The 22527-nt window shown below is 53.1% G+C and overlaps 2 protein-coding genes across 2 annotated transcripts; one reads left to right on the top strand and one right to left on the bottom strand.

Moving 5' to 3' along the window:
• Positions 1 to 558: 558 nt before the first annotated feature.
• FBL (fibrillarin) lies at positions 559 to 12775 on the bottom strand. Its single transcript, XM_066570725.1, has 9 exons — positions 12730 to 12775; positions 11976 to 12017; positions 11221 to 11403; positions 9758 to 9852; positions 7484 to 7654; positions 5201 to 5333; positions 3242 to 3354; positions 1885 to 2030; positions 559 to 843 (listed from the first exon to the last, which is right to left on the bottom strand). Exons 1-9 carry the CDS (start codon positions 12737 to 12739, stop codon positions 822 to 824), a joined length of 915 nt encoding a protein of 304 aa, XP_066426822.1. The 5' UTR covers positions 12740 to 12775; the 3' UTR covers positions 559 to 821.
• A 48-nt stretch (positions 12776 to 12823) lies between these two features.
• COX6B1 (cytochrome c oxidase subunit 6B1) lies at positions 12824 to 19756 on the top strand. The gene is made up of 4 exons (XM_066570768.1): positions 12824 to 12896; positions 14984 to 15091; positions 17562 to 17662; positions 19638 to 19756. The coding sequence occupies exons 1-4, from the start codon at positions 12827 to 12829 to the stop codon at positions 19689 to 19691; spliced, it is 333 nt and encodes a 110-aa protein (XP_066426865.1). The 5' UTR covers positions 12824 to 12826; the 3' UTR covers positions 19692 to 19756.
• Positions 19757 to 22527: the final 2771 nt, after the last annotated feature.

Genomic DNA, 22527 nt, shown 5'->3' on the forward strand with positions numbered 1-22527 from the left:
GTGCCCATTAACGACATTAACCCCCTTTGTTTGACCTCATTAAACCCATTAATGAACTTCTATTAATTAACCCCATTAATGCAGTAATTAATCTTCAGTAATTAACCTCAGCATTAACTCCGTCATTAATTACCCCATCATTAATAAACCCCATTAATTGAAGTGACAATTAATCCACGTCCATTAATTAATTACCCCAATTAACAGCTCCCACTCAATGCCCAAACCCCAGTAATTAAACACCCAATCACGTCCATAATTAATTATACCCCAGTTAATTAATTAAATCAATTAGCTCCAATTAACACCCTTAATTAGCCACCTCCACTAATTGCACAAACCCAATTAATTGCTTAATAACCCCTGCTAATTATCCATTCTGGCCAGGAATTCATTAGCCTCTTGCAGTAATTAATTAATTAAATCTAATTACTTGCTAGGCCTTAATAATCTTTACTTAATTAATAATTAATTAACAACTCCATTAATCACCCCGAGCCCCGTTCATTACCCCATTAACCACCCCCCCAAGGCATTAATTACGCCCTAATTAATCAATTAACGACGCGAATTAATCAATTTTCCTTTATTTAACAAAACCCCCCCAGGCCCCTCCCACACCCCAAATCCCGGAGCCACTTCCGGGTTAGGCCACACCCACTCCTCAAGAGCGCCGAGCACTTCCGGGCTAGGCCACGCCCACTCAATAGCGCCGAGTACTTCCGGATTTGGCCACACCCACTCAATAGCGCCGAGCCCTTCCGGATTCGGCCACACCCACTTCCGGGTTAGGCCACGCCTCCGGTGGCGGAGCAATGACGTCATTTCTCCTTGGGAGGGGGCCTGGGAGGGGAGAGAGGGGAGAACCAGTGAGATCCAGTACGGACCAGTATGGACCGGTACGGACCAGTATGGACCAGTATGGACCGGTATGGACCAGTATGGACCAGTATGGACCAGTACGGACCAGTATGGACCAGTACGGACCGGTATGGACCAGTATGGACCGGTATGGACCAGTACGGACCAGTATGGACCAGTACGGACCGGTATGGACCAGTATGGACCAGTACGGACCAGTATGGACCAGTATGGACCGGTATGGACCAGTACGGACCAGTATGGACCAGTACGGACCGGTATGGACCAGTATGGACCAGTACGGACCAGTATGGACCAGTATGGACCGGTATGGACCAGTACGGACCAGTATGGACCAGTATAACCCAGTCCCTTTTTTCACCCATAAAATCCCCATTTTTCCCCCCAAAATCTCCATTTTTGTGCCTAAATCCCCCGGATTTTTTCCTCCCACTCCCTCCCAGTCCCACCCAGTATAAACCAGTCCCTCCCAGTCTGTCCCAGTCCCTCCCAGTATAACCCAGTTCCTCCCAGTATAAACCAGTTCCCTCCCAGTCCCCTTTCTACCCTGAAAATCCCCATTTTCAACCCAAAATCTCCATTTTTGAGCCTAAATCCCCCGTTTTTTTCCCCCCAGTCCCTCCCAGTATAACCCAGTCCCTCCCAGTATAACCCAGTCTAACCCAGTCCCTCCCAGTATAAACCAGTATAACCCAGTTCCCTTTCCACCCCCAAATTCCCCATTTTTCCCCCCAAAATCCTCATGTTTCACCCTAAAATCCCCATTTTTGCACCTAAAACTCCCGAATTTTTCCCCTCCCAGTATAACCCAGTCCCTCCCAGTATAAACCAGTATAAACCATTTCCCTCCCAGTATAAACCAGTCCCCTTTCCACCTCCAAAATCCCCATTTTTCACCCCAAAATCCCCATTTTTCACCCCAAAATCCCCATTTTTGCACCTAAAACTCCCGAATTTTCCCCTCCCAGTCCCTCCCAGTATAAACCAGTATATCCCAGTCACCGGTAGACGCCGACCACCACGGCGTGGTCCCTCTCGTAGGGCTCCAGGGTCAGCTGCTCCTGCGGCTTCATCCTCTCGGCCGTCATCTTCCTCACCTCGCCCGCGAACACGGCCTCGGCCGGCGCCGTGGAGTCGATGCAGTTGGCCTGCGCGGGACGGGGGGTGTGGGACCGGTTAGGACCGGTTTGGACTGGCTTGAGACCGGTTGGAACCAGTTAGAGACCAGCTAGAACCGGTTCGGACTGGCTTGAGACCGGTTAGGACCGGTTTGGACTCGTTTGAGACCGGTTGGAACCAGTTAGAGACCGGTTAGAACCGGTTCGGACTGGTTTGAGACCAGTTAGGACCGGTTTGGACTGGTTTGAGACCGGTTAGAACCGGTTTAGACTGGTTTGAGACCGGTTTGGACTGGTTTGAGACCGGTTAGAAGCAGTTAGAGACCGGTTAGAACCGGTTTGGACTGGTTTGAGACCGGTTAGAACCGGTTTGGACTGGTTTGAGACCGGTTGGAACCAGTTAGAGACCGGTTAGAACCGGTTTGAGCTGATTAGAACTGGTTAGGCCCCGGTTAGAACCGGTTACAACTGGTTTGGGCTGGTTTGAGACCGGTTAGATCCAGTTAGAACTGGTTTGGACTGGTTTGGACTGGGTTGGACTGGGATTGAGTGGGTTGGACTGGTTGGGACTGGGTGGGACTGGTTTGAGAACAGTTAGAACTGGTTTGGAATGGGTTGGACGGGTTTGGACTGGTTAGATCCCAGTTAGATCCAGTCAGAACTGGTTTGGACTGGTTTGTACTGGTTTGGACTGGTTTGGACTGGTTTGGACTGGTTTGAGAACAGTTAGAACCGGTTTGGACTGGTTTGGTCTGGTTAGATCCCAGTTAGATCCAGTCAGAACTGGTTTGTACTGGTTTGTACTGGCCTATACTGGTTTATACCGGTCCATACTGGTCTATACTGGTCCGTACTGGTCCATACTGGTTTGTACCGGTCCATACTGGTCCCTAACTGGTCCATACTGGTCCGTACTAGTCCATATTGGTTTATACTGGTCCATACTGGTCCATACTGGTCCATACTGGTCCCTAACTGGTCCATACTGGTCCGTACTAGTCGATACTGGTTTGTATGGGTCTATACTGGTTTATACTGGTCCATACTGGTCTATACTGGTCCATACTGGTCCGTACTGGTCCGTACTGGTCGGTACCTTGATGGAGATGAGGAAGTGCCCCCCCGCCCGCAGGAAGTGATGGTTTGTACTGGTCTGTACTGGTCTGTACTGGTCCATACTGGTCTCTAACTGGTCTCTAACTGGTCCATACTGGTCCATACTGGTCTATACTGGTCCGTACCTTGATGGAGATGAGGAAGTGCCCCCCCGCCCGCAGGAAGTGATGCGCGTTCAGGGCCACGATGCGCGTCTGGTCCGGCTGCGCCACGTCCGCGAAGATCACGTCCACCATGCCTGGGACGGGGGCAAAAACCCCCCCCAAAATTATCCCAAAATATCCCAAATTTACCCCAAAATTATCCCAGAATTCCAGAAAATCAGAAATTCCCAAAGAATCCCAAAATTCCCACGAAATTCCGGCCAGGAACCCAAAAAAATCCCAAAATTTGGTGCCCACCACGATCACATCCACCATGGCTGGGACGGGGGCAAAAAAACCCCAAAATTATCCCAAAATAATCCCAAAATTATCCTGGAATTCCAGAAATTCAGAAATTCCAAAAAAAATCCCAAAATTCCCACGAAATTCCGGCCAGGAACCCAAAAACTCCCAAAATTTGGTGCCCACCACGATCACGTCCACCATGGTTGGGACGGGGGCAAAAAACCCCAAAATTATCCCAAAATAGCCCAAAATTACCCCAAAATTACCCCAAAATACCCGGAATTCCAGAAAATCAGAAATTCCGGGGGAAAACCCCAAAATTTCCATGAAATTCCTCAAAATTTCCCTGAAATTCCGGCCAGGAACCCAAAAAACCCCAAAATTTGGTGCCCACCAAGATCACGTCCACCATGGCTGGGACGGGGCAAAAAACCCCAAAATATCCCAAAATATCCCAAATTTACCCCAAAATGATCCCGGAATTCCAGAAATTCAGAAATTCCCAAAAAATCCCAAAATTCCCACGAAATTCCGGCCAGGAACCCAAAAAAATCCCAAAATTTGGTGCCCACCAAGATCACGTCCACCATGGTTGGGACGGGGCAAAAAACCCCAAAATTATCCCAAAATAGCAAAAAATTACCCCAAAATTACCCCAAAATACCCGGAATTCCAGAAAATCAGAAATTCCGGGGGAAAACCCCAAAATTTCCATGAAATTCCGGCCAGGAACCCAAAAAACCCCAAAATTTGGTGCCCACCAAGATCACGTCCACCATGGCTGGGACGGGGCAAAAAACCCCAAAATATCCCAAAATATCCCAAATTTACCCCAAAATGATCCCGGAATTCCAGAAATTCAGAAATTCCCAAAAAATCCCAAAATTCCCACGAAATTCCGGCCAGGAACCCAAAAAAATCCCAAAATTTGGTGCCCACCAAGATCACGTCCACCATGGCTGGGACGGGGGCAAAAAAACCCCAAAATATCCCAAAATTATCCCGAAATTCTGAACAAAATCCAGAAATTCCGGGAAAAATCCCAAAATTTCCATGAAGTTCCCCCAAAATTCCGGCCAGGACCCCAAAACCACCTCAAGCCCCACCCAGGACACCCCAAGATCTCCAGAACCTTCTCCAGAAGCTCCTCCCCTCCCTCCCAGCTGTGCCCAGGTGTGGCCCCGCCCCCTCTGGCACTGGCCCCGCCCCCCGTGCCCCACTGACCAATCAGCACGCGGCATTTCCGTGGGTGCCGCGCGTCCTCCACGCCCGGCACCACCTTCATTCCCACAGGTGAGACCCAGGTGTAAGCCCCGCCCCTCAGGATGAAGCCCCGCCCCTAGGACAAAGCCCCGCCCCTCTGGCTCACTGACCCCGCCCCCTTTGCCTCACTGACCAAGCGCATCCTCAATCACCAGCACCACCTTCATTCCCACAGGTGAGATGCACGTGTAAGCCCCGCCCCCAGGAGGAAGCCCCGCCCCCAGGAGGAAGCCCCGCCCCCAGGAGGAAGCCCCGCCCCCAGGAGGAAGCCCCGCCCCCTTTGCCTGACTGACCAAGCACATCCTCAATCCCCGGCACCACCTTCATCCCCACAGGTGAGACCCAGGTGTGTCCCAGGCATAAGCCCCGCCCCCTTTCCCTGACTGACCCCGCCCCCCAGGACTAAGCCCCGCCCCCCCGCGGCCCACTGACCAATCAGCATGCGGTATTTGTGGGGGTGCCGCGCGTCCTCGATGACGGGCACCACGTTCGTTCGCTTCTTGGCCACGTTGAGCAGGTCCCGGCCCGAGCGGTGCGAGAACTCCACGGCGTAGACCACGCCCTCCTGGGGGCGGGGACAACCGCGGGGTCACCAAGGGTCACCCGGGGTCACCAAAGGTCATCGATGGCCCGTCAAAGGTTGCCAGGTGGCATCAAAAGTCACCAAAGGTCATCAATGGCGACCAAGTGTCACCAAAGGTCATCAATGGTGACCAAGGGTCACCAAAGGTCCCCAGGGGCCACCAAAGGTCATCAGTGTCCACCAAAGGTCATCAATGGCCACCCAAGGTCATCAATGGCCACCAAAGGTCATCAATGTCCACCAAAGGTCATCAATGGCCACCCAAGGTCAGCAATGGCCACCCAAGGTCAGCAATGACCACCAAAGGTCATCAATGTCCACCAAAGGTCCCCAGGTGCCACCAAAGGTCATCAGTGTCCACCAAAGGTCATCAATGGCCACCCAAGGTCATCAATGGCCACCAAAGGACAGCAATGTCCACCAAAGGTCATCAATGGCCACCCAAGGTCATCAATGGCCACCAAAGGTCATCAATGTCCACCAAAGGTCATCAATGGCCACCCAAGGTCATCAATGGCCACCAAAGGACAGCAATGGCCACCCAAGGACAGCAATGGCCACCCAAGGTCATCAATGGCCACCAAAGGTCATCAATGGCCACCAAAGGTCATCAATGGCCACCCAAGGACAGCAATGTCCACCCAAGGTCATCAATGGCCACCCAAGGTCAGCAATGGCCACCAAAGGTCATCAATGTCCACCAAAGGTCCCCAGGGGTCACCAAAGCTCATCAGTGGCCACCCAAGGTCCTCAATGGCCACCCAAGGTCAGCAATGGCCACCCAAAGGTCACCGAGGTCACCCAAGGTCAGCAATGGCCACCCAAGGTCATCAATGGCCACCAAAGGTCATCAGTGTCCACCAAAGGTCATCAATGGCCACCCAAGGTCAGCAATGGCCACCAAAGGTCACCAATGTCCACCCAAGGTCATCAATGTCCACCAAAGGTCATCAATGGCCACCAAAGGTCCTCAATGGCCACCCAAGGTCATCAGTGGCCACCCAAGGTCATCAATGGCCACCAAAGGTCATCAGTGGCCACCGAAGGTCATCAATGGCCACCAATGGTCATCAGTGGCCACCCAAGGTCATCAATGGCCACCAAAGGTCATCAGTAGCCACCCAAGGTCAACAATGGCCACCCAAAGGTCACCGAGGTCACCCAAGGTCATCAATGGCCACCAAAGGTCAGCAATGGCCACCCAAGGTCATCAATGGCCACCACAGGTCACCAACGTCCACCTAAGGTCATCAATGGCCACCCAAAGGTCACCGAGGTCACCAAAGGTCACCCAAAGGTCACTGAGGTCACCAAAGGTCCCCCGGGGTCACCGAGGTCACCTGCAGGTGCCAGCACCAGGAGCTCCCGGGAGCTTGGGGACACCAAACTGGGGCCACCTGGGCCAGGTGAGGCCTTGGGGCACCCCAGGAGTAACCCAGGTGTAACCCCATTGTAACCCCATTGTAACCCCATTGTAACCCCGGTGTATCCCTGGTGTAACCCCATTGTAACCCAGGTGTATCCCTGGTGTAACCCCATTGTAACCCCATTGTAACCCAGGTGTATCCCTGGTGTAACCCCATTGTAACCCTGGTGCAACCCCATTGTAACCCCGGTGTATCCCCGGTGTATCCCTGGTGTAACCCCATTGTAACCCCGGTGTATCCCTGGTGTATCCCTGGTGTAACCCCATTGTAACCCAGGTGTAACCCCATTGTAACCCTGGTGTATCCCCGGTGTAACCCTGGTGTAACCCCATTGTAACCCCGCTGTATCCCCGGTGTATCCCAGGTGTGTAACCCTGTTCTAACCCTGGTGTAACCCCGGTGTAACCCCATTAAAACCCCATTGTAACCCCTGTGTAACCCCATTGTAACCCCAGTGTATCCCAGGTGTGTAACTCTGTTGTAACCCCAGTGTATCCCCATTGTAACCCTGTTGTAACCCCATTGTATCCCACGTGTGTAACCCCTTTATATCCCCGTTGTATCCCCGTTGTACCCCCTGTGTAACCCCCTTGTATCCCCGGTGTCTATCCCCACTGTAACCCCATTGTAACCCCATTGTATCCCAGGTGTGTACCCCCGTAGTACCCCCATAGTAACCCCGTAGTATCCCCGTAGTAGCCGTACCTGCCCCACGATGTCGGACACGTGGCTCACGGTGGTGCCCGAGGCCGCCCCCAGGTACAGAACCCGCGCCCCCGGCCGGATGTGGATGCGGTCGATGCCCCCCAGGATGGCGGCGGCCAGCTTGGAGCGGAACGGGTTCCAGGCACGGTACTCGACTGAGACGTCGCCATCCTGAACCAGTAAAAACCAGTACAAACCAGTTAGAACCAGTACAGACCAGTATAGATCCATACATATCCCTATATATCCCTATAAACCAGTATAAACCGCTATGGACTGGTGTAACCAGTATAACCCAGTTTGGAGTGGAACGGGTTCCAGGCACGGTACTCGATGGAGCTGTCACCATCCTGAACCAGTATAAACCAGTACAGACCAGTTAGAACCAGTACAGATCCATATAAACCAGTGTATATCCCTATATATCCCTATAAACCACTATGGACCAGTATAACCCAGCTTGGAGCGGAACGGGTTCCAGGCACGGTACTCGACTGAGACATCGCCATCCTGAACCAGTAAAAACCAGTACAAACCAGTTAGAACCAGTACAGATCCATATAAACCAGTATATATCCCTATATATCCCTATAAACCAGTATAAACCAGTATAGACTGGTATAACCAGTATAACCCAGCTTGGAGCGGAACGGGTTCCAGGCACGGTACTCGACTGAGACGTCGCCATCCTGAACCAGTATAGACCAGTACAAACCAGTTAGAACCAGTACAGATCCATATAAACCAGTATATATCCCTATATATCCCTATAAACCAGTATAGACTGGTGTAACCAGTATAACCCAGCTTGGAGCGGAACGGGTTCCAGGCACGGTACTCGATGGAGCCGTCACCATCCTGAACCAGTAAAAACCAGTACAAACCAGTTAGAACCAGTATAGATCCATATAAACCAGTGTATATCCCTATATATCCCTATAAACCAGTATAGACTGGTGTAACCAGTATAACCCAGCTTGGAGCGGAACGGGTTCCAGGCACGGTACTCGACTGAGACATCGCCATCCTGAACCAGTAAAAACCAGTACAAACCAGTTAGAACCAGTACAGATCCATATAAACCAGTATATATCCCTATATATCCCTATAAACCAGTATAAACCAGTATGGACTGGTGTAACCAGTAAAACCCAGTTTGGAGCGGAACGGGTTCCAGGCACGGTACTCGATGGAGCCGTCACCATCCTGAACCAGTATAAACCAGTATAAACCAGTTAGAACCAGTACAAATCCCTAGATATGCCTACAAGCCACTATAAACCAGTATGAACTGGTATAAACCAGTATGGACCAGTATAAACCAGTGTGGACTGGTATGAACCAGTACGGACCAGTACAACCAGTATGGACCAGTACAACCAGTATGGAGCAGTATGGACCAGTATGAAGCACTATAGACCAGTATGGACCAGTACATCCCAGTACATCCCAGTCCCACTCTCAGTGCTCCCAGTATAACCCAGTCTATCCCAGTCTGTCCCAGTCTATTCCAGTTCCATCCCAGTCCCTCCCAGTTTGTCCCAGTCCCTCCCAGTTTGTCCCAGTTTATCCCAGTCTGTCCCAGTCCCTCCCAGTCCATCCCAGTTTGATCCCAGTCCCATTCCCAGTACCCCCAATCCCACTCCCAGTACTCCCAGTATAACCCAGTTTGTCCCAGTCCATCCCAGTTTATCCCAATCCGTCCCATTTATCCCAGTCCGTCCCATTTATCCCAGTCTCTCCCAGTCCCTCCCAGTTTGTCCCAGTTGGGTTTATCTCAGTCCCAGTCCCTCCCAGTCTCTCCCAGTCCCTCCCAGTATATCCCAGTTCCATCCCAGTCCATCCCAGTCCCTCCCAGTTTGTCCCAGTCCATCCCAGTCCCTCCCAGTCCCTCCCCGTATATCCCAGTCCCTCCCAGTTTGTCCCAGTTTATCCCAGTCCATTCCAGTTTATCCCAGTCCCTCCCAGTCTCTCCCAGTCCCTCCCAGTCCCTCCCAGTTTGTCCCAGTTGGGTTTATCTCAGTCCCAGTCCCTCCCAGTTTGTCCCAGTTGGGTTTATCTCAGTCCCAGTCCCTCCCAGTATATCCCAGTATATCCCAGTTTGTCCCAGTTGGGTTTATCTCAGTCCCAGTCCCTCCCAGTCCCTCCCAGTCCCTCCCAGTCTGTCCCAGTTGGGTTTATCTCAGTCCCAGTCCCTCCCAGTTTGTCCCAGTTGGGTTTATCTCAGTCCCAGTTTATCCCAGTTTATCCCAGTATGCCCCAGTCCGTCCGTACCTCCACGCTGATCCGTTTCTCTCCGTACACCGACTCTCCCGGCACCAGGTTCCGCGTCACCAACGCGTCCTCACGGCCCCGGCAAATGAACACACCTGGGATACTCGGGGGTTACACCTGGGATACTCGGGGGTTACTCAGGGGATACTCGGGGGTTACTCAGGGGATACTCGGGGGTTACTCAGGGGATACTCAGGGGATACTCGGGGGTTACTCAGGGGATACTCGGGGGTTACTCAGGGGATACTCGGGGGTTACACCTGGGATACGCCTGGGATACACCTGGGATACACCTGAGATACACCTGAGTTACACCTGAGTTACACCTGGGATACACCTGAGATACACCTGAATTACACCTGGGATACACCTGGGTTACGCCTGAGATACACCTGAATTACACCCGGGTTACACCTGGGATACACCTGAATTACACGTGAGATACACCCGGGTTACACCTGAGTTACACCTGAGATACACCTGAATTACAACTGAGTTACACCTGGGTTACACCTGAGTTACACCTGCGATACACCTGGGATATGCCTGAGATACACCTGGGATACGCCTGAGATACACCTGAATTACACGTGAGATACACCTGAGTTACACCTGGGATACACCTGAGATACACCTGGGATACACCTGAATTACACGTGAGATACACCTGAGTTACACCTGGGATACACCTGGGATACACCCGGGTTACACCTGGGATACACCTGAGATACACCTGGGATACACCTGAGACACACCTGGGTTACACTTGAGTTACACCTGGGATACACCTGAGATACACCTGGGTTACACTTGAGTTACACCTGGGATACACCTGGGTTACACCTGGGTTACACGTGAGATACACCTGGGATACACCTGGGATACACCCAGGTTACACCTGGGATACACCTGGGATACACCTGAGTTACACCGGGGATACACCTGGGATACACCTGAGTTACACCTGGGATACACCTGGGATACACCTGGGATACACCTGGGACCCTCAGCTGCTCCAGTCCCATCCCCAGTCCCTCCCAGTATAACCCAGTATAACCCAGTATAACCCAGTATAACCCAGCATCCCCAGTGTCCCTCCCAGTATGAACCAACATATCCCAGCTCCCTCCCAGTATAAACCAGTATCCCCAGTCCCTCCCAGTATAGACCAGTATCCCCAGTTACCCTCCCAGTCCATCCCAGTTACCTTCCCAGTACATCCCAGTGCATCCCAGTTCCTCCCAGTATCCCCAGCTCCCCTCCCAGCCCCTCCCAGTCCCCTCCCAGTATAAACCAGTCCCTCCCAGTCCCTCCCAGTTTATCCCAGTCCCTCCCGGTTCCCATCCCAGTCCATCCCAGTCTCTCCCAGTATCCCCAGTCCCCCCCAGTCCATCTCAGTATCCCCAGCTCCCCTCCCAGTCTCTCCCAGTCCCTCCCAGTATAAACCAGTTTATCCCAGTTACCCTCATGTCGGTGCGGCTCCACCGTCACTTTTTTCCCGCCTTTGAAGCCCCCGCGGGCCCCGCCCCTGGCTCCGCCCCCTCGGCCTCGGCCACGCCCCCGGGGGCCTCCTCTGGCTCCGCCTCCTCCTCTGGCTCCGCCCCCTCCGCGGGCCACGCCCCCTCCGCGGGGCGTGAAACCGGAACCTGTGGGGGGAAACTGGGTTATACTGGGATATACTGGGAGGGGAACTGGGGATACTGGTTTGTACTGGGAGGGACTGGGAGAGACTGGGATGAACTGGGAGGGGAACTGGGTTATACTGGGATAGACTGGGAGGGACTGGGTTATACTGGGATATACTGGGAGGGGAACTGGGGATACTGGTTTGTACTGGGAGGGGACTGGGAGGGGACTGGGAGAGACTGGGATGTACTGGGAGGGGAACTGGGTTATACTGGGATAGACTGGGAGGGACACTAGGGATACTGGGATATACTGGGAGGGGAACTGGGTTATACTGGGATGTACTGGGAGGGACTGGGAGGGGAACTGGGGATACTGGGAGAGATTGGAAGGGGAACTGGGTTATACTGGGATGTACTGGGAGAGGAAGTGGAGAAACTGGAAGGCACTGGGAGGGAACTTGGTTATACTGGTTTATACTGGGATATACTGGGAAGGGAACTGGGGATACTGGGATATACTGGGAGGGACGCTGGGATTACTGGCTTATACTGGTCCATACTGGTTTATACTGGTTTATACTGGGACTCACCTCTGCCTCGGAAGCCGCCGCGTCCACCCCGGGGGCTGAAACCTGTGGGGAAACTGGTCAGACTGGGATATACTGGGATGTACTGGGATGTACCGGGAGGAGAACTGGGATGTACTGGGTTATACTGGGTTATACTGGGAGGGACTGGGAGAGGCCCTGCAGGCTCCCAGTGCTCCCAATGTGGCTGCAACACCTCCCCCAGTCCCTCCCAGTATAGACCAGTATAACCCAGTATATCCCAGTTACCGCCAAAACGCTCGCAGTTGCCTCCCAGTTCATCCCAATTCCCTCCCAGTTCATCCCAGTACATCCCAGTTCCCCCCAATCCCCTCACAGTCCATCCCAATTCATCCCAGTCCTTCCCAGTTTGTCCCAGTTCCCATCCCAGTTCGCCCCAGTCCATCCCAGTTCGCCCCAGTCCATCCCAGTCCCTTCCCAGTATATCCCAGTCTCCTCCCAGTATATCCCAGCTCCCTCCAAATCCCTTCCCAGTCCCTCCCAGTCCCCCCCAACCTCCCCCAGTCCCCCCCAGTCCCTCCCAGTTCCCCCCAGTCCATCCCAGTCCCCTCCCAGTATATCCCAGTCTCCCCCCAGTATATCCCAGTCCCCTCCAAATCCTCTCCCAGACTCTCCCAGTTTATCCCAGCTCCCTCCAAATCCCTTCCCAGTCAATCCCAGTCCCCCCAACCTCCCCGAGTCTCTCCCAGTCCCTCCCAGTTTGTCCCAGTTTATCCCAGTCTCCCCCAGTTCCCACCCGGCCTCATCGCGCCGCTTTTCTCCACGCGTGGCCCGCGCGCCTCCGCCGGAACCGGAAATGACGCCACAAGCACAGCGACCTCCCAGGTCCGGGCATGCGCACTCCGCTCCCGACGCTCAAATCCCGCCCACTTCCGGGCGGAAGTTCCCTCAGAGCTCCTCAAGGTGGGTCGTGAGGGGATTTTTGAGGTAAAAAATGGGGATTTTGGGACAAAAATGGGGGTTTGGGGTCTAAACCGGTGATTTTGGGATGAAAAATGGGGATTTTAGGGCTCTAACGGGTTTTTTTTCGGCCAATCGCGGCGTTTTGGCGCCGTTTCGGGGCAGTTCCGGAGGACTCGCGGGTGGGGCTCGCCGCCATTTTTCCTCCGGGAGGAGACGCTCCGGCCCGAAACCGGCTCTCGGTGGTCTTTCGTGACGTCATTTCCGGCGACTCTCCGTCGCTTCCGGAGTGACTCGTTGGTTCCGGCCGGTGGCGAGCGAGGGTGAAAGTGACTTTGAGAGCTGGGACGTACTGGGAGAACTGGGATGGACTGGGAGCGACTGGGAGCGACTGGGAGCGCTGGGGAGGCTACTGGGAGCGACTGGGATGGACTGGGAGCGACTGGGATGGACTGGGAGAGACTGGGAGAGACTGGGGGGGCTGGGAGGGTCGTGAGGGGATCGCTGAGGGCGGTGAGGGCCGAACTGGGAGGGACTGGGGGGAACTGGGAGCACTGGGATGAACTGGGAGGGGTCTGAGGGGTTACTGGTTTGAACTGGGAGGGACTGGGATGAACTGGGAGCACTGGGAGGAGTCTGGGGGGGGTTACTGGGAGGGACTGGGATGAACTGGGAGAGGTTTGGGGGTTACTGGTTTGAACTGGGAGGGAACTGGGATGGACTAGGAGGGGTCTGGGGGTTACTGGGAAGGAACTGGTTTGAACTGGTTTGTACTGGGAGCACTGGGAGGGCAGGAATTAAGGAGCTGCTCATTTGCATAATGAATGAGCTTCGTTAGTTCCGCTCGCAGTTCGTTCCCTTATTTGGCATTGCTGGGTGGGGTTAATTAATATTAATTAATAACTAACGAGCTAATTAATTAGCTGGACTTGTAGTTAATTAACTGGGTGTTAATCGATATGCTAACTAATTAATTACTGCTAATTAGCATCCTTAATGAGCTTCCAGTCTCTCGAATGATTTCATTTCTCTTTAATTCCCTTATTTGGCATTGTGGGGCGGGATTAATTAATAATTAATAATTAATGAGCTAATTAGCAAGCTAGATTGGCAGTTAATTAACTAGGTCCTAGTCAGCTTATTGACTAGTAGTCAGCTGTTAATTAGCATAATTAATGAGTTTTTAATCTGCTGCCTTCGCTTCTGTTTTATTCCATTATTTAGCATTGCAGGCTGTGATTAATTAATACTTAATGTGCTAATTAGCAGGCTGTGTTAATCATTAATTAACTAGGTTCAAACCAGTTACTTGATTAATTAACCAGCTGTTAATTACAATCATTAATCATTAATCATTTCCCAATCTGTTCCTGTTTCTACTTAATTTCTTTATTTTTCATTATTAGCTGACATTAATTAGTAATTAATAAGCCAATTAACAGACTAGGTTGATCATTAATTAATTAGGTTCTGACCAGTTGTTTAGCTAATTAATTAGCTGTTAGTTATAATCATTAATGGCTTCTTAATGTGCTTCTATTTCTACTTAATTAATGTTTTATTATTAGGTGGTATTAATTATTAATTAATGAGCTAATTAACAGGTTAGACTGAGTTAACTAACTAACAACTGCTGATAATAATTAGCTAATAAGTACTGTTAGTTAATGAGGACTGAAAATTAATTCGATACTAAAGGGGCAGTAATTAATTAATTAATTAGTTGCTAATTAGCATAATTGGGATGTTTTTAAATCTCTTTTCTTCCTGATTCCACTTCCCACATTTCTCCTGCTGGGTTGGAATTGATTAATAATTAATGAGCTAATTAACAGCTAGTTTGACCATTAGCTAAGTAGGTTCCAATTATTTATTTAGCTAATTAATTAGCTGCTAATTACCTTAATTAACAGCATTTCCCCCTTCTAAACTCTGATGCAAAGGTTGAAAATTTCCATTTTTTTCCCTTTTTTTTCAGCAATTAATGCTCCTTGCCCCCAATTAACCCCCTCAGGCCGCTAATGAAGGGCCCCTGGAAGGCGATTAACGAGCGCAGGTGTTAATTAAGCTCTCTTAATTATGCTAATTAGCCATGGCAGAGGACATCAAGGTCAAGCTGTGCCGCTACAAAACGGCTCCGTTCGACAGCCGCTTCCCCAACCAGAACCAGACCCGCAACTGCTGGCAGAACTACCTGGGTACGGCCCCAAAACCCCCCAGATTCACCCCAAAAATCACCCGGGGAACCCCGAAAATCAACCGGGGAACCCCGAAATAACAAAAAAAACCAAAAATCCCCGTGAAAATCCCCCAAAAAATGCCATAAAAATGGCCCAAAAATGGCCCCAAAATGGCTCCCAAAATGGCCCCAAAAAGGCCCCAAAATGGCCCCAAAAATGGCCCCCAAAACCCGCAAAAATGGCCCCCAAAACCCCCAAAAATGGCCCCAAAAACCACCCAAAATGGCCCCAAAAATCCCCAAAACCCCCAAAAATGTCCCCAAAAATGCCCCAAAAATGGCCCCCAAAACCCCCCAAAATGGCCCCAAAACCCCTAAAAAAAACCCCAAAATGGCCCAAAAAAGCTCCCAAAATGGCCCCAAAACCAACAAAAATGGCCCCAAAAATGCCCCCCAAATGCCCCAAAAATGGCCCCAAAAATGCCCACAAAATGCCTCAAAACCCCAAAAATGGCCCCAAAATGGCCAAAAAAAAGTCCCAAAAATGCCCACAAAATGCCCACAAAATGCCCCAAAAATGGCCCCCAAAACCCCCAAAAATGGCCCCAAAATGGCCCCAAAAACCCCCCAAAATGGCCCCAAAAATGCCTCAAAACCCCCCAAAATGGCCTCAAAAATGCCCCAAACTGCCCCCAAAAATGGCCCCAAAAATGCCCCAAAACCCCCAAAAATGGCCCCAAAAATGCCCCCAAAAATGGCCCCAAAATGCCCTAAAAACCACCCCAAAATGGCCCAAAAAAGCCCCCAAAATGGCCCCAAAACCAACAAAAATAGCCCCAAAAATGCCCCCAAAATGCCTCAAAAATGGCCCCAAAAATGCCCACAAAATGCCTCAAAACCCCAAAAATGGCCCCAAAATGGCCAAAAAAAAGTCCCAAAAATGCCCACAAAATGTCCCCAAAATGGCCCCAAAATGGCCCCCAAAACCCCCAAAAATGGCCCCAAAATGGCCAAAAAAAAGTCCCAAAAATGCCCACAAAATGGCCCCAAAATGGCCCCAAAAATGCCCACAAAATGCTCCAAAACCCCAAAAATGGCCCCAAAAATGGCCGGAAAATGGCTCCAAAACCCCCCCAAAATGGCCCCAAAAATGGCCCCAAAAATGCCCCCAAAAATGGCCCCAAAACCCCCAAAAATGGCCCCAAAAATGCCCCCAAAAATGGCCCCCAAAACCCCCCAAAATGGCCCCAAAAATGCCCCAAAAACCCCCAAAAATGGCCCCAAAATGGCCCCAAAACCCCCCCAAAATGGCCCCAAAAATACCCCAAAAATGGCCCCCAAAACCCCCAAAAATGGCCCCAAAAATGGCCCCAAAATGGCCCCAAAATGTCCCAAAAATGGCCCCAAAATGCCCCAAAAATGCCCAAATTTGGGGTTTTTACTCCCCGCTCCGGCCGCTCACTGTCCCCCATGTCCCCTCAATGTCCCCAATGTCCCCTCAATGTCTCTGATGTCCCTAAAATGTCCCCAAATGTCCTCAATGTCCCCAATGTCCCCTCAGTATCCCCAATGATGTCTCCAATGTCCCCCCAATGTCCCCAAAATGTCCCCAATGTCCCCTATCCCCCAATGTCCTCATTGTCCCCAATGTCCCTGATCCCTCAGTGTCCCCAATGTCCCCATTGTTCTCTCAATGTCCCCAGTGTCCCCTCAGTGTCCCCAATGTCCCTGATCCCTCAGTGTCCCCAATGTCTCCAATGTCCCAAATGTCCCCTCAGTGTCCCCAATGTCCCCATTGTTCTCTCAATGTCCCCAATGTCCCCATTGTCCCCTCAGTGTCCCCAATGTCCCCAACTCCCAATGTCCCCAATGTCCCCAATCCCCTGCTGTCCCAAATGTCCCCATTGTCCCCTCAGTGTCCTCAGTGTCCCCGATGTCCCCGATGTCCCCAATGTCCCCAATGTCCCCATCGGTGTCCCCAGATTTCCAGCGGTGCCAGCGCGCCATGGAAACCCACAGTGTCAATGCCACCATTGTCACCTCAGTGTCCCCGATGTCCCCAATGTCCCCACTGATGTCCCCATTGGTGTCCCCAGATTTCCAGCGGTGCCAGCGCGCCATGGACGCCTGCAGCGCCGATGCCACCATTGTCACCTCAGTGTCCCCAATGTCCCCAATCCCCCCAATGTCCCCGATGTCCCCAATGTCCCTGATGTCCCCATCGGTGTCCCCAGATTTCCAGCGGTGCCAGCGCGCCATGGAAACCCACAGTGTCAATGCCACCATTGTCCCCTCAGTGTCCCCGATGTCCCCGATGTCCCCAATGTCCCCAATGTCCCCAATGTCCCCACTGATGTCCCCATTGGTGTCCCCAGATTTCCAGCGGTGCCAGCGCGCCATGGACACCCACAGTGTCAATGCCACCATTGTCACCTCAGTGTCCCCAATGTCCCCAATGTCCCCACTGATGTCCCCATCGGTGTCCCCAGATTTCCAGCGGTGCCAGCGCGCCATGGACGCCCGCGGCGCCGATGCCACCCCGTGCCAGTGGTACTTCCGTGTCTACAAGTCCCTGTGCCCCACCTCGTGGGTGAGTGATGTCCCCAAACGTCCCCAAACGTCCCCGAACGTCACCAACCCCTCCAATGTCCCCCACGTCCCCAACCCCCAGTGTCCCCAAATGGCCCCAAGGGGCCCCCATAGTCCCCGATCCCACCAATGTCCCCAAGGGTCCCAATGTCCCCCCAGTGTCACCAAGTGTCACCAAAGGGTCCCCAAGGGGGCCCCAATAGTCCCCAAATGTCCCCAAAGTGTCCCCAAGGTGTCTCAGCTACCGGGGGAGTGCTGGCCCCAAATGTCCCCAAAAAAACGTCCCCAAATGTCCCCAATGTCCCCAAAAAAGTCCCCAAATGTCCCCAAATGTCCCCAGTCCCTCCAATGTCCCCAATGCCTCTGATGTCTCCAAGTGTCCCCAAGCCCTCCAAGTGTCCCAAACCCACAAATGTCCCCAAGGTCCCCAATGTCCCAAACCCCCCAAAAATGTCCCCAATGTCCCCCATGTCCTCAAATGTCCCCAATCCCCCAATGCCCCCAATGTCCCCATTAATGTCCCCAATGTCCCCAAATGTCCCCAACCCCCCAATGTCCCCCAATGTCCCAAAGCCACCAAATGTCCCCAAAATGTCCCCAACCCCTCAATGTCCCCACAATGTCCCCAACCCCCCCCAATTCCCCAAATGTCCCCAATGTCCCCAGTCCCCACAATGTCCCCAACCCCCCCAATGTCCCCCAATGTCCCAAAGCCACCAAATGTCCCCAACCCTCCCCAATGTCCCCAACCCCCCCTAATTCCCCAAATGTCTCCAACCCCCCAATATCCCAAACCCCTCACTGTCCCCAAATGTCCCCAATGCCCCCAACCCCCCCAATGTCCCCAATGTCCCCAACCCCCCCCAATTCCCCAAATGTCCCCAGTCCCCCCCAATGTCCCCATGTCCCCCAATGTCCCCCAATGTCCCCCATGTCCCCCAATGCCCCCAACCCCCCAATGTCCCAAAGCCACCAAATGTCCCCAACCCCTCAATGTCCCCAATCTCCCCCAGTGTCCCAAACCCCCCCAAATGTCCCCAATGCCCCCAACCCCCCCAATGTCCCCCAATGTCCCAAAGCCACCAAATGTCCCCAACCCTCCCCAATATCCCCAATGTCCCCAATATCCCAAACCCCTCACTGTCCCCAAATGTCCCCAATGCCCCAATGTCCCCATTAATGTCCCCAGTGTCCCCAAATGTCTCCAATCCCCTCAAAGTCCCCAACGCCCCCAAACCTCCCCAATGTCCCCAGTGTCCCCTATGTCCCCAAACCCCCCAGTGTCCCCAAATGTCCCCAACCCCTCAATGTCCCCAACCCTCCCCAGTGTCCCCAATGTCCCCAAATGTCCCCAATGTCTCCAATCCCCCCAATGTCCCCAATGTCCCCAAATGTCCCCAATGTCTCCAATCCCCCCAATGTCCCCAAATGTCCCCAACCCCTCAATGTCCCCAATCTCCCCCAATGCCCCCAACCCCCACAATGTCCCCAACCCTCCCCAATGTCCCCCAATGTCCCAAAGCCACCAAATGTCCCCAACCCTCCCCAATGTCCCCAATGTCCCCAACGTCCCCAATATCCCAAACCCCTCGCTGTCCCCAAATGTCCCCAATGCCCCCATGTCCCCATTAATGTCCCCAGTGTCCCCAAATGTCTCCAATCCCGTCAAAGTCCCCAACGCCCCCAAACCTCCCCAATGTCCCCAAACGTCCCCAATGTCCCCAAATCCCCCAGTGTCCCCAAACGTCCCCAACCCCTCAATGTCCCCAATGTCCCCAATGTCCCCAAACCCCCAAATGTCCCCAATGTCCCCAAATGTCCCCAATGTCTCCAATCCCCCCAATGTCCCCAAATGTCCCCAATGTCCTCAATGTCCCCAATGTCCCCCAATGCCCCCAACCCCCCCAATGTCCCCAGTGTCCCCAAATCCCCCAGTGTCCCCAAACGTCCCCCAATGTCCCCGTCGTTGTCCCCAGGTGACGGCGTGGGACGAGGCCCGTGAGGAGGGCACCTTCCCCGGCAAGATCTGAGCTGTCCCCAGGCCCCGGTGACACCGGGGACGCGCCCGGGGGGCGGGGGAGGTGACACCGCGGGGGGGGGGGAGGGGACGCGCGGTGGCGCCGCCAATAAAGGGTTAAAAACTGGGCCCGGCCTCGGCTCTGGGGACAACTTGGGGACAACTTGGGGACAACTTGGGGGCGTCTGGGGACAGTTTGGGAAAATTTGGGGGTGTTTGGGGACATTTGGGGGTGTTTAGGGACAATTTCGGGACAATTTGGGAGTGTTTGGGGACAACTTGGGGGCGTCTGGGGACAGTTTGGGGACCTCTGGGGACAACTTGGGGGCGTTTGGGGACAATTTGGGGACAACTTGGGGGCATTTGGGGACAACTTGGGGGCGTTTGGGGACAGTTTGGGGACAACTTGGGGGCGTTTGGGGACAATTTGGGGACAACTTGGGGGCATTTGGGGACAACTTGGGGGCGTTTGGGGACAGTTTGGGGACAACTTGGGGGCATTTGGGGACAACTTGGGGGCGTTTGGGGACAGTTTGGGAAAATTTGGGGGTGTTTGGGGACAGTTTGGGGACATTTGGGGGTGTTTAGGGACAATTTCGGGACAATTTGGGAGTGTTTGGGGACAACCTGGGGACATTTGGGGGTGTTTAGGGACAATTTGGGGACATCGGGGGGGTGTTAAGGGGCAATTTGGGGACAATTTGGGGGCGCTTGGGGACAATTTGGGGACAATTTGGGGACATTTGGCGGTGTTTAGGGACAATTTGGGGACATTTAAGGACAATTTGGGGACATTTTGAGAGTGTTTGGGGACAATTTGGGGACTTTTGGGGGACAATTTGGGAGTGTTTGGGGACAGTTTGGGAACAATCTGGGGACAATCTGGGGACGGTTGGGGTGTTTAGGGACAATTTGGGGACATTTAGGGACAATTTGGGGGCATTTAGGGACAATTTGGGGGCGTTTGGGGATGGTTGGGGGTTTTGAGGACATTTGGGGCGGTTTGGGGACATCTGGGGACATTTGGGGCCAGCGGAATTCAGCACTTTCGGGACCCTCTGGGGTTATTCAGGACCCTCCCAGTGTCACCTGGGACCCTCCCAGTTCCCTCCCAGTTTGATCCCAGTTCCCTCCCAGTCCATCCCAGTCCCTCCCAGTCCATCCCAGTTCCCTCCCAGTCACTCCCAGTTTGATCCCAGTTCCCTCCCAGTCCATCCCAGTCCCTCCCAGTTTGATCCCAGTTCATCCCAGTCCATGCCAGTCCCTCCCAGTGCCCTCCCAGTTCATCCCAGTCCCCTCCCAGTCCCCTCCCAGTCCCTCCCAGTCCCTCCCAGTTTGATCCCAGTCTCCTCCCAGTCTCCTCCCAGTCTCCTCCCAGTCCCTCCCAGTCCCTCCCAGTTCCCTCCCAGTGCCCTCCCAGTCCCTCCCAGTCCCTCCCAGTTTGATCCCAGTCTCCTCCCAGTCCCTCCCAGTCCCTCCCAGTGCCCTCCCAGTCCATCCCAGTGCCCTCCCAGTCCCTCCCAGTCCCTCCCAGTTGACACCAGTGACCCCCAGGTGACACCAGTGCCTTTATTGTCCCCAGTTCCCCCAGTTTAGGGCCCGAGGGGGACCCCCGGGAGCGGCCCCAGTGCTCCCAGTGCCCCTCCCAGTCCTCCCAGTGCCCCCAGTGGAGCTCCCAGTGCTCCCAGTGGCCCCCCCGCGACTCCTCCCAGTGCTCCCAGTGGAGCTCCCAGTGCCCCTCCCAGTCCTCCCAGTCCTCCCAGTCCTCCCAGTGCTCCCAGTGGAGCTCCTGCAGCTCCTCCCAGTCCTCCCAGTGCTCCCAGTGGAGCTCCCAGTGCTCCCAGTGGAGCTCCCAGTGCTCCCAGTGGAGCTCCCAGTGCTCCCAGTGGTTCCAGCAGGCGACCTGGGGGGAGGGGGGGGACAATATGGGGTGGGGGTCACTGGTTATGGTCATCGTGGTGGCCTTCGTCACGTCATCGTCATCGTCATCCCATCATCATCTTCGTCATTGTCATCATCATCCCGCCACCATCGTCGTCTTCATCCCACCGCCCCATCATCATCATCATCTTCATCATCCCATCATCATTTTCATCACCCCAGCACCATCATCTTCATCTTCATCCCACCACCCCATAATCACCATCATCATCATCCCATCATCATCATCATCATCATCATCATCATCCCATCGCCATCATCATCTTCATCCCACCACCCCATCATCATCATCTTCATCATCCCATCATCATCATCATCCCATCGCCATCATCATCTTCATCCCACCGCCCCATCATCATCATCTTCATCATCCCATCATCATCATCATCCCATCGCCATCATCATCTTCATCCCACCACCCCATCATCATCATCTTCATCATCCCATCATCATCATCATCCCATCACCATCATCATCTTCATCATCCCATCATCATCATCATCCCACCACCATCATCATTTTCATCCCACCACCCCATCATCATCATCTTCATCATCCCATCATCATCATCATCCCATCGCCATCATCATCTTCATCCCACCACCCCATCATCATCATCTTCATCATCCCATCATCATCATCATCCCATCACCATCATCATCCCATCACCATCATCATCTTCATCCCACCGCCCCATCATCATCATCATCTTCATCATCCCATCATCATCATCTTCATCATCCCATCATCATCATCTTCATCCCACCACCCCATCATCGTCATCACTGTAATCTTTGTTCCACCACCCCGTCATCATCATCTTCATCCCACAATCACCATCCCACCACCATCACCATCATCATCATCATCATCATCATCATCATCATCATCATCCCACCACCACCATT

Source organism: Molothrus aeneus, unplaced genomic scaffold (assembly GCF_037042795.1).
Source record: "Molothrus aeneus isolate 106 unplaced genomic scaffold, BPBGC_Maene_1.0 scaffold_30, whole genome shotgun sequence".
Classification (NCBI taxonomy): domain Eukaryota; kingdom Metazoa; phylum Chordata; class Aves; order Passeriformes; family Icteridae; genus Molothrus; species Molothrus aeneus.